The 12,943-nt window shown below is 40.6% G+C and overlaps 1 protein-coding gene across 1 annotated transcript; it reads left to right on the forward strand.

Annotated features, from left to right (window-relative positions):
• The first annotated feature begins 1,365 nt into the window (after window positions 1-1,365).
• On the forward strand, window positions 1,366-11,664 carry LOC106596793 (uncharacterized). The gene is made up of 2 exons (XM_082958498.1): window positions 1,366-1,977; window positions 8,840-11,664. Exons 1-2 carry the CDS (start codon window positions 1,581-1,583, stop codon window positions 10,165-10,167), a joined length of 1,725 nt encoding a protein of 574 aa, XP_082814624.1. The 5' UTR covers window positions 1,366-1,580; the 3' UTR covers window positions 10,168-11,664.
• Window positions 11,665-12,943: the final 1,279 nt, after the last annotated feature.

Here is a 12,943-nt window from a genome sequence, read left to right on the forward strand (position 1 = left end):
ACTCATTCCTTCGACGATAAACGCGAATCCGACCATCACCCCTGGTGAGACAAAACCGTGACTCATCAGTGAAGAGCACTTTTTGCCAGTCCTGTCTGGTCCAGCGACAATGGGTTTGTACCCATAGGCGACGTTGTTGCTGGTGATGTCTGGTGAGGACCTGCCTTTACAACAGGCCTGCAAGCACTCAGTCCAACCTCTCTCAGGCTATTGCGGATAGTCGGAGCACTGATGGGGGGATTGTGCCTTCCTGGTGTAACTCGGGCACTTGTTGTTTCCATCCTATACCTGTCCCGCAGGTGTGATGTTCGGATGTACCGATCCTGTGCAGGTGTTGTTACACGTGGTCTGCCACTGCGAGGACGATCAGCTGTCCATCCTGTCTCCCTGTAGAGCTGTCTTAGGTGTCTCACAGTACGGACATTGCAATTTATTGCCCTCCTTGCAGCATTCCTAAGGCACATTCACCCAGATGAGCAGGGACCTTGGGCATCTTTATTCTGGTGTTTTTCAGAGTCCGTAGAAAGGCCTCTTTTGTGTCCTAAGTTTTCATAACTGTGACCTTAATTGCCTTGTAATTGTAAGCTGTTAGTGTCTTAACGACTGTTCCACAGGTGCATGTTCATTAATTGTTTATGGTTCATTGAACAAGCATGGGAAACAATGTTTAAACCCTTTACAATGAAGATCTGTGAAGTTATTTGGATTTTTATGAATTATCTTTGAAAGACAGGGTCCTGAAAAAGGGACATTTCTTTTTTTGCTGAGTTTACATGATGTATTGTTACACCATGTAGGAGCAGTTTGGACCTACTCAGTACTGTTACACCGTGTAGGAGCAGTTTGGACCTACTCAGTACTGTTACACCGTGTAGGAACTGTTTGGACCTACTCAGTACTGTTACACTGTGTAGGAGCAGTTTGGACCTACTCAGTACTGTTACACCGTGTAGGAGCAGTTTGGACCTACTCAGTACTGTTACACCGTGTAGGAGCAGTTTGGACCTACTCAGTACTGTTACACCGTGTAGGAGCAGTTTGGACCTACTCAGTACTGTTACACCGTGTAGGAACAGTTTGGACCTAGCTACCTTATTGGGATATTATCTGTTTGTTTGATTGATTTCCTAAATGCAGATGTACAGTAGTATGGTAGGGTGTTTTAAATTCTCACTCATTAAAGATATTCACTAATCAACACATGCTTCTCTATTATATAATGAAATAAATAAATGAAAAATCTACTTTTTGTCTCAAAATAAAATAAACATTTCCATTGACTGTTACCCTCCCAACCAGCAGATGGCGACGTGCCTGTTTCAGGCAATGCTGCCAGTGTGACGTATAATCTAATGGACGGGACGCTTCAACAACAAATCGGCGAGTTGTCCACCTCGGTAGCTTCTAGCCAACATAGCCGAAAACATTCAAGCTCTTTAAACGCTTTCGGTGTATATTAGCCACAGTGTTTTAAACAAACTTGTCGTATCTCCTTGCTAGTTACCCAATTTAATTTAATATTTACGTTGTTGTTAGCTAACTGGCTGAGTAAATTAGCAGTAGTGCTAGTCTTGTCACTAATGCTAACTAGCGATCTAGCTAACATCCCGACCATGAGCTCACTAAACGACTCCCCCACTTCTAAAGAGGGGATCTGCTGGACGGAGAAAGAAACTCTGGGGCTGAACATTGTCGTGAAAGAGGAGAAGGAAGAGGAGGATGTCACAGTAAAAAAAGAAGCAGAGATTGAGGCTGTTACAGTGAAAGAAGAAGAGAAAGACGTTTCAGTGAAAGAAGAGGAAGACGCGTTCAGAGTGAAAGAGGAGGATGTTACAGTAAAAGAGGAGGAAGAGAAAGAGGAGGTGACTGTCACAGTGAAAGAAGAGGAAGACATTTTTGGAATGAAGGAAGTGGGGGAGATTACTGTCACATTGGAAGAAGAAGAAGAGGAGGAGACAGGAGATCTGATTAACAACAGTGAGTAATATCTTAAAAACAGGGGTACAAACTCTGCAGTTGTTGAACTGATGTGTGGTTTTAAAGGGGCATTCTACTGAAGTTTTACACTTTAATAATAGAGATGGGGGCGGCCAACAAAACGTTAACATTTGTAAACATCTGAGTATCTCTTTCTGTAGTGCCTTTCTTGGCGTCACATAAAAGCAAAAATCAACTCATGTGTGACTTCAAATGATGAAGAGGACAGACTCAAGACAAGGAAGGATCATTTTGATCTGGATGAAATGTATTAAAAAAAATCATTACCACAGGTTATTTAAAATCCTTAATAGTATTTTGACGCACTCGTGCATCAATCTTACAGAAACCATTGATTTAAAAGCTTAGCAACACATACAACTCTATGCACAAGGACTAGTTTTAGTCCCCTATCGACCCCTGAAAGACCCATCTGTTGGGTTGGTAGCATTTCAAAAGAGGCTGTCCAAAACCCATATGTTGGGTTGGTAGTAGAGGTCGGAATGGCCGATTTCAAGTTTTCATAACAATCGGTAATTGGCATTTTTGGACACCGATTGTGGCCGATTTTTTTTTTATTACATTTTTTATATTTTTTTACCTTTTTAGGCAAGTCAGTTAAGAACAAATTCTTATTTTCAATGACGGCCTAGGAACCGTGGGTTAACTGCCTTGTTCAGGGGCAGAACGACAGATTTTTACCTTGTCAGCTCGGGGATTCGATCTTTCAACCTTCCGGTTACTAGTCCAACGCTCTAACCACCTGCCTTACATTGCACTCCACGAGGAGCCTCCTGCGTGGCAGGCTGACTACCTGTTACGCGAGTGCAGCAAGAAGCCAAGGTTAGTTGCTAGCTAGCATTACATTTATAAAAAACAATCAATCTTAACATAATCACTAGTTAACTACACATGGTTGATGATATTACTAGTTTATCTAGCGTGTCCTGCGTTGCATATAATGGATGCGGTGCCTGTTCATTTCTCATCGAATCACAGCCTACTTCGCCAAACGGGTGATGATTTAACAAGCGCATTCGCGAAAAAAGCACTGTCGTTGCACCAATGTACCTAACCATAAACATCAATGCCTTTCTTTAAAATCAATACACAAGTATATATTTTTAAACATGCATATTTAGTTAATATTGCCTGCTAACATGAATTTCTTTTAACTAGGGAAATTGTGTCACTTCTCTTGCGTTCCGTGCAAGCAGTCAGGGTATATGCAGCAGTTTGGGCCGCCTGCCTCGTTGCGAACTGTGTGAAGTCCATTTATTCCTAACAAAGACCGTAATTAATTTGCCAGAATTGTACATAATTCTATGACATAACATTGAAGGTTGTACAATGTAACAGCAATATTTAGACTTAGGGATGCCACCCGTTAGATAAAATACGGAACGGTTCCGTATTTCACTGAAAGAATAAACGTTTTGTTTTCGAAATGATCGTTTCCGGATTTGACCATATTAATGACCTAAGGCTCGTATTTCTGTGTGTTATTATGTTATAATTAAGTTTATGATTTGATATTTGATAGAGCAGTCTGACTGAGAGGTGGTAGGCAGCAGCAGGCTCGTAAGCCTTCATTCAAACAACACTTTTGTGCATTTGCCAGCAGCTCTTCGCTGTGCTTCAAGCATTGAGCTGTTTATGACTTCAAGCCTATCAACTCCCGAGATTAGTCTGGTGTAACTTATGTGAAATGGCTAGCTAGTTAGCCGGGTGCGCGCTAATAGCTTTTCAATCGGTGACGTCACTCGCTCTGAGACCTTGAAGTAGTTGTTCCCCTTGCTCTGCAAGCCGCGGGGCTTTTGTGGAGCGATGGGTGACAATGCTTCGAGGGTGCGCTGTTGTCGATGTGTTCCTGGTTCAAGCAGGAAGGTAGGAATGAGGAGAGGGACAAAAGCTATACTGTTACACTGGCAATGCTAAAGTGCCTATAAGAACATCCAATAGTCAAAGGTGTATGAAATACAAATGGTATAGAGAGAAATAGTCCTATAATTCCTATAATAACTACAACCTAAAACATCTTACCTGGGAATATTGAAGACTCATGTTAAAAGGAACCACCAGCTTTCATATGTTCTCATGTTCTGAGCAAGGAACTTAAACGTTAGCTTTTTTACATGGCACATATTGCACTTTTACTTTCTTCTCCAACACTTTGTTTTTGCATTATTTAAACCAAATTGAACATGTTTCATTATTTATTTGAGACTAAATAGATTGTTATTTATGTATTATATTAAGTTAAAATAAGTGTTCATTCAGTATTGTTGTAATTGTCATTATTACAAATAAATAAATAAATACAAATCGGCTGATTAATCGGTATCGGCTTTTTTGGTCATCCAATAATCGGTATCCGGCGTTGAAAAATCATAATCGGTCCGACCTCTAGTTGGTAGCATGTGGAAAGAGGCTGTCCAATACACATCTGTTGGGTTGGTAGCATGTGGAAAGAGGCTGTCCAAAACCCATATGTTGGGTTGGTAGCATGTGGAAAGAGGCTGTCCAAGACACATCTGTTGGGTTGGTAGCATGTGGAAAGAGGCTGTCCAAGACACATCTGTTGGGTTGGTAGCATGTGGAAAGAGGCTGTCCAAAACCCATATGTTGGGTTGGTAGCATGTGGAAAGAGGCTGTCCAAAACCCATCTGTTGGGTTGGTAGCATGTGGAAAGAGGCTGTCCAAGACACATCTGTTGGGTTGGTAGCATGTGGAAAGAGGCTGTCCAAGACACATCTGTTGGGTTGGTAGCATGTGGAAAGAGGCTGTCCAAGACACATCTGTTGGGTTGGTAGCATGTGGAAAGAGGCTGTTGAGAGCAGTCCATTTTATGGACTTAGACCTCACAGGTGGGGGTTATTGCTATATGACAATAATAAAAAGCTTGAAGTCAGTCATGACAAATAAAGGGATATTCTGTTTCCATTCAATGTTATACACAATAAGCAGTTATATATTAATTGTATATACTTTAAATACATTCTATTCAACATTCTATTCAATAACAACAACCAAAGATCTACTAATAAATGTTCTTTCTGATATGAGAATGGCTCTAACCAGTTGTTAGTTCTATTTCTGAGTTTAAGAGACAATCACACTGGTTGTTCATTCTATAGTTTCTAGCCAATCACACTGGTTGTTCATTCTATAGTTTCTAGCCAATCACACTGGTTGTTCATTCTATAGTTTCTAGCCAATCACACTGGTTGTTCATTCTATAGTTTCTAGCCAATCACACTGGTTGTTCATTCTATAGTTTCTAGCCAATCATACTGGTTGTTCATTCTATAGTTTCTAGCCAATCACACTGGTTGTTCATTCTACACAGCCAACATCGGTTGTTATCAGCTGCGAACATTCTTCTACCCTTGTTGTTATCAACTAAATGCTATAGTCACTGATCAACTCTGCCGCTGTACATAACCTACACTAAAGCTACCCGGCACATCGACTCTGTACTGGTTACACTGTATATATCTCACTATTGTTATTTACTGTTGCTCTATTAATTGCTTGTATAATAATTATATTCCTAATAGTGCTGATGCTTGATTTCACTAGGCTGGTTTAAAAAAGTTTGTCTCACTGGCTCGGTCATTCGTTCACGATCCCTATGGCAGGGCAGAGATCCGCGTTATGTGTTGACATGGCTAAAGATCAATGTATTAGTCACATTCGCCGAATGGTACAACAGATGTATACCTGATGGTAAACACAGACCGGTCCCAGCTGTTGATAATGATGGTAAACACAGACCGGTCCCAGATGATAATGATAATGATGGTAAACACAGACCGGTCCCAGTTGATAATGATGGTAAACACAGACCGGTCCCAGATGATAATGATGGTAAACACAGACCGGTCCCAGTTGATAATGATGGTAAACACAGACCGGTCCCAGTTGATAATGATGGTAAACACAGACCGGTCCCAGTTGATAATGATGGTAAACACAGACCGGTCCCAGTTGATAATGATGGTAAACACAGACCGGTCCCAGTTGATAATGATGGTAAACACAGACCGGTCCCAGTTGATAATGATTGGTAAACACAGACCGGTCCCAGTTGATAATGATGGTAAACACAGACCGGTCCCAGTTGATAATGAAATGATGGTAAACACAGACCGGTCCCAGTTGATAATGATGGTAAACACAGACCGGTCCCAGTTGATAATGACTGTGTAAACACAGACCGGTCCCAGTTGATAATGATGGTAAACACAGACCGGTCCCAGTTGATAATGATGTGTAAACACAGACCGGTCCCAGTTGATAATGATGGTAAACACAGACCGGTCCCAGTTGATAATGATGGTAAACACAGACCGGTCCCAGTTGATAATGATGTGTAAACACAGACCGGTTCCAGTTGATAATGATGGTAAACACAGACCGGTCCCAGTATTGATAATGATGGTAAACACAGACCGGTTCCAGTTGATAATGATGGTAAACACAGACCGGTCCCAGTTGATAATGATAATGATGGTAAACACAGACCGGTTCCAGATGATAATGATGGTAAACACAGACCGGTCCCAGTGATAATGATAATGATGGTAAACACAGACCGGTTCCAGTTGATAATGATGGTAAACACAGACCGGTCCCAGTTGGTAATAATGCTAAACACAGACCGGTCCCAGTTGATAATAATGGTAAACACAGACCGGTCCCAGTTGGTAATAATGGTAAACACAGACCGGTCCCAGTTGATAATGATGGTAAACACAGACCGGTTCCAGTTGATAATGATGGTAAACACAGACCGGTCCCAGTTGATAATGATGGTAAACACAGACCGGTCCCAGTTGATAATGATGGTAAACACAGACCGGTCCCAGTTGATAATGATGGTAAACACAGACCGATCCCAGTTGATAATGATGGTAAACACAGACCGGTCCCAGTTGATAATGATGGTAAACACAGACCGGTCCCAGTTGATAATGATGGTAAACACAGACCGGTTCCAGTTGATAATGATGGTAAACACAGACCGGTCCCAGTTGATAATGATGGTAAACACAGACCAGTCCCAGTTGATATTGTAGGAGTGACAGTTAGCCTAGTGGTTAGAGTGTTGGGCCAGTAACCGAAAGCTTGCTTGATCGAGTCCCTGAGCTGACAAGGTAAAGGCTCCTGAGCAAGGCAGTTAACCTACTGTTCCTAGGCCGTCATTGTAAATCAGAATTTGTTCTTAACTGACTTTAAAAAAAAAAGGTGAAATAATTTTTTTTTAAATAAAAAAATATATATATTGATAGTAAACAGACCGGTCCCAGTTGATATTGATGGTAAAACAGGTTGTAATTGATATTGATGGTAAAACAGGTTGTAATTGATATTGATGGTAAAACAGGTTCCAGTTGATATTGATGGTAAAACAGGTTGTAATTGATATTGATGGTAAAACAGGTTGTAATTGATATTGATGGTAAAACAGGTTGTAATTGATGTTGATGGTAAAACAGGTTGTAATTGAAGTTGATGGTAAAACAGGTTGTAATTGAAGTTGATGGTAAAACAGGTTGTAATTGATATTGATGGTAAAACAGGTTGTAATTGATATTGATGGTAAAACAGGTTGTAATTGATATTGATGGTAAAACAGGTTGTAATTGATGTTGATGGTAAAACAGGTTGTAATTGATGTTGATGGTAAAACAGGTTGTAATTGATATTGATGGTAAAACAGGTTGTAATTGAAGTTGATGGTAAAACAGGTTGTAGTTGATATTGATGGTAAAACAGGTTGTAATTGATATTGATGGTAAAACAGGTTGTAATTGATATTGATGGTAAAACAGGTTGTAATTGATGTTGATGGTAAAACAGGTTGTAATTGATATTGATGGTAAAACAGGTTGTAATTGAAGTTGATGGTAAAACAGGTTGTAGTTGATATTGATGGTAAAACAGGTCCCAGTTGTTATTGATAGTGAAACAGGTTCCAATTTATATTGATGGTAAGAAGGGGCTAGATTGGTACATAAGGGACTAGGGTGGTTAAGTTAAGATGGGGCAAGAATGGTACATAACGGGCTAAGTTAAAATGGGGCTAGAATGGTACATAAGTGGTTAAGATGTGGTTAGAATGGTACATAAGTGGTTAAGATGTGGTTAGAATGGTACATAAGGGGTGAAGATGGGGATAGAATGGTACATAAGGGGTGAAGATGGGGATAGAATGGTACATAAGTGGTTAACCCCTTATGTACCATTCTAGTAGCAAACCAACAATTAGCCACTAGGTGTCATTATAGTAATTAAAGAGATTACACATAAATATATAAACATGTTCCATACATTGCTGTTTAATAATGAGTCACCAAAATAAGTTCTATACATATTTTCTTTTACATACAAAATGTGTAACAATTGCCGAGGTTGGAGAGGCAAATAGCACGATTTTTACAAATCCCTTCTGTTGTAAACCAAATGCTAGTCTGTAAGAATGGGGTAATAATGTCTAAATGAGTCTTTGTAGTGGACATTAGTTGATGAATTGCCTGGCAGGGCTGTGGGACAGTGGAGATTAGTTTATAAATGGCCTGGCAGGGCTGTGAGACAGTGGAGATTAGTTTATAAATGTCCTGGCAGGGCTGTGGGACAGTGTATGTGTAGGAATAATTCAAATGGAACTGTTAACAGGCATTACCCGGGATTAACGTGAATAACTAACAGCTATCAACCAATCAGCATTCAGGATCCAAATGTTGCGTTTCATAATGAGGGCTCTAGTCTGGATTAAACCTCATAGGAAAACAGTTTTATAATGGAGGTTTCATTCAGGTCTCTCTGTTTAACTAAATACTTTGTTTGTCTTTGACAGGGGAGAGACCAGACTCTCAATCTGACAGCAGAAAGAGTCCTTCAGGGGAACCAGACACTGAGACGCCCAAGCCAGCGATGCGACACCACTGCTTCCAGTGTAATATGAGTTTTAAGTGGTTATGGAAGCTGAAAGAGCATGAAAGGAAACACACAGGAGAAAAGCCCTTCCAATGCTCCCAGTGTGGAAATAGATTCTCACGAGCACATGACCTAAAATCACATGAGAGGACACACACAGGGGAAAAACCACACAATTGTTCCCAGTGTGGAAAGCTTTTTTCCCATTTAGGGAACCTGAACAAACATAAGAGAATACACTCTGGAGAGAAGCCTTACCCCTGTTCCCATTGTGGAAAGAATTTTAGGTCTTCAGATAACCTGAAAGCGCATGAAAGGACACACACAGGGGAGAAACCTTACCATTGCACTCTATGTGGGAAGGATTTTACCAAGTTAAGGAACCTAAAAGAGCATGAGAGGAAACACACAGGAGAAAAGCCTTACGAATGCTCCCAGTGTGGAAAGAGTTTTTCCCATATAGGGAACCTGAACAAACATAAGAGAATACACTCTGGAGAGAAGCCTTACCCCTGTTCCCATTGTGGAAAGAATTTTAGGTCTTCAGATAACCTGAAAGCGCATGAAAGGACACACACAGGGGAGAAACCTTACCATTGTGCCCTGTGTGGAAAGGATTTTACCAAGTTAGGGAACCTAAAAGAGCATGAGAGGAAACACACAGGAGAAAAGCCTTACCACTGCTCCCAGTGTGGAGAGAGATTTTCAAGATCACCAAACCTTAAAACGCACGAGAGGACACACGCAGGAGAAAAGCCTTACCACTGCTCCAATTGTGGAAAGAGATTTTCAACATCATCTGACCTAAAAAAGCACCAGAGGACACACACAAGGGAGAAATCGTACCATTGCTCTCAATGTGGAAATAGTTTTTTACGATCACATGACCTAAAATCGCACGAGCTGACACACACAGGAGAAAAACCACATAGTTGCTCCCAGTGTGGAAAGTGTTTTTTGTATTTAGGGAACCTGAACAAACATAAGAAAATACACACTGGAGAGAAGCCTTACCCCTGTTCCCACTGTGGAAAATTCTTTAGGTCGTTAGATAACATGAAGGAGCATGAGAGGACACACACAGGGGAGAAGCTTTACCATTGTGCCCTGTGTGGAAAGAGATATTCACGATCGCATGACCTAAAATTACATAAAAGGAAACACACAGGAGAAGAAAACATACAATTACACACACAGGGGATAAACCACACAATTGGTCCCAGTGGGGAATTTTTTTTACGCAGTTAGAGAACCTCTTCCCATTGTGGAACTATATTTTCCCGATCACATTACCTAAATTCACATAATCAAACCAAGCTATATTTATACATTTTATACATTTCAGTAATGGAATGCAACACAATGGGCTTCACAGGAAAAAACTATGAAAACAAAAACTGAAATATTTACTACACAACAAACATAAGAGGATAAAAAACGAAAGATTGACTGGTCTAGTCAGTACCCGTGCTGCAACATTCTGTATGTTTTGCAGTTGACCAATGGCTTTCTTGGGTAGATCAGACAGGAGAGCATTACAGTAGTCAAGCCTGCTTGTAATAAAAGCATGGATGAATCTCTCTGTATCAGCCTAAGAAAGAAATGGCCGCACCTTGGCAATGTTCCTCAGGTGGTAAAAAGCTATATTTGTCACATTCCTAATGTGTGATTCGAAATTGCTGCAGCATTCTCTATGACGACTAGCTTGTTTAAGTCTCCATGTATATCGCAATAGGTCAGGGATTTATAGTCTCTAAATATCCACTATTTCTAAGGAGTTCATAATATTTGTGATCTTCGTAACGGCACGGGGATGATAGTTTGTAGAGTGATTTCCTTTACGGTCAATTGAGGTACTTAACACTGTGTTATAGTGTCCCACCATAATGATTGGATCGTTTGTTGCCTGTAAGTTCAATAAATTGGTATAAATATTTTTGAAGAAGTATGGATCATCCTGATTTGGACCATATAGATTAATGAGCCAAATCTCTTTTTTTCATCCACTTTCATATTCAAAAGGAGCCACCTTCCTTGCGAATCATTCTTGACTGTTTACACATTCGGATCGACATTTTTGATAATTAATATCATCACACCTTTTGAGTTCCTTTGTCCATGACAGAACATTTTTTCACCACCCCGTTTCTTTTGCCACGCAACTTCATCTCAGGATGTAGATTGAGTTTCCTGTAAATAGTATATGTTATATTCCTTTTCTTTCAGCCATGTAAAGACTGATCTTTTCCTATAATCTCTTAAGCCGTTACAGTTATAACTGGCTATACTTATTGTAGCCCTTACTGTAACTATATACTATACTCAGTCTAAATGGACCATAATTAGTGCTTGTAAAGTTACTGCCATAAAGGGTATTATGATGGTCAAAAATAGAGATTTCAAATGTCTGATGTTTAGAAGTCAAGAAACAGGTTCGAGCAACATTTGTTTGGTTTTGTTTGCCTGTGCCACAGATGTTAGAAAATTGAGTCAAGATATTATGTGTGTAGTAGATCTGTGTAGGTTGATGTGTATGATACTGGATGTGATTTAGTGAGAGTGTGTACGATGTCTGGATTAGAGTAAGACTATAATGTGTGATGTCTAAATAAAGAATAACCCAGCCAGTTTGCAGGGTTGAGTGTCTGTGTGTGTAACATGGAGTGTAGCCTTAATATTCAGGATGATGATTGTAATCCGTATCAACATCATAGTTACATTAAACTTCATTTTCATAGAAAAACACATCCCAGCATTTCCACAGTAATTGACGTTTCACATGATTATGAAAGAGACCTTGCATTACTATAGAGACGGCTTCACTACAATACAAATGTACCCCGTACATTGTTATTATTCCCCAACGTTTCTGTTCTGATATCTTCTCATTGCTTGTTGTAAACATGTAGACAAAGACACAAGATAGACAAACAAAAATCATATTGAATTACAGAAAAGTTCTCGACAATAGAGAGAGTGAGAGAAGAAAAGAGAGGAGAGAGAAATAGAGAGGGAGAGAAGAGAAGCTACTGGGGAATCCTCCACAAGCTACTGGGGAATCCTCCACAAGCTACTGAGGAATCATCCACAAGCTACCGGGGAATCCTTCACAAGCTACTGGGGAATCTTCCACAAGCTACCGGGGAATCCTTCACAAGCTACTGAGGAATCATCCACAAGCTACTGGGGAATCCTCCACAAGCTACTGGGGAATCCTCCACAAGCTACTGGGGAATCCTTCACAAGCTACTGGGGAATCCTTCACAAGCTACTGGGGAATCCTTCACAAGCTACTGGGGAATCATCCACAAGCCAAGAGTGTGCAAAGGGTGGCTACTTTGAAGAATCTCAAATATAAAATATATTTTGATTTGTTTAACACTTTTTTGGTTACTAAACTCAGCAAAAAAAGAAACGTCCCTTTTTCAGGACCCTGTCTTTCAAAGATAATTTGTAAAAATCCAAATAACTTCACAGATCTTCATTGTAAAGGGTTTAAACACTGTTTCCCATGCTTGTTCAATGAACCACAAACAATTAATGAACATGCACCTGTGGAACGGTCGTTAAGACACTAACAGCTTACAGACGGTAGGCAATTAAGGTCACAGTTAAGAAAACTTAGGACACTTAAGAGGCCTTTCTACTGACACTGAAAAACACCAAAAGAAAGATGCCCAGGGTCCCTGCTCATCTGCGTGACTGTGCCTTAGGCATGCAGCAAGGAGGCATGAGGACTGCAGATGTGGCCAGGGCAATAAATTGTAATGTCCGTACTGTGAGACGCCTAAGACAACGCTACAGGGAGACAGGACGGACAGCTGATCGTCCTCGTAGTGGCAGGCCACATGTAACAACATCTGCACAGGATCGGTACATCCGAGCATCACACCTGCGGGACAGGTACAGGATGGCAACAACAAGTGCCCGAGTTACACCAGGAATGCACAATCCCTCCATCAGTGCTCAGGCTGTCTGCAATAGGCTGAGAGAAGCTGGACTGAGGGCTTGTCGGCCTGTTGTA

Source organism: Salmo salar, chromosome 12 (genome assembly GCF_965601325.2).
Source record: "Salmo salar chromosome 12, fSalSal1, whole genome shotgun sequence".
Classification (NCBI taxonomy): domain Eukaryota; kingdom Metazoa; phylum Chordata; class Actinopteri; order Salmoniformes; family Salmonidae; genus Salmo; species Salmo salar.

Coding starts and splice junctions, on each gene's coding strand:
- LOC106596793 (XM_082958498.1), top strand. CDS start 1,581: ATGCTAACTAGCGATCTAGCTAACATCCCGACCATGAGCTCACTAAAC. Junction 1,978..8,839: donor AGGAGATCTGATTAACAACA/GTGAGTAATATC, acceptor TGTCTTTGACAG/GGGAGAGACCAGACTCTCAA.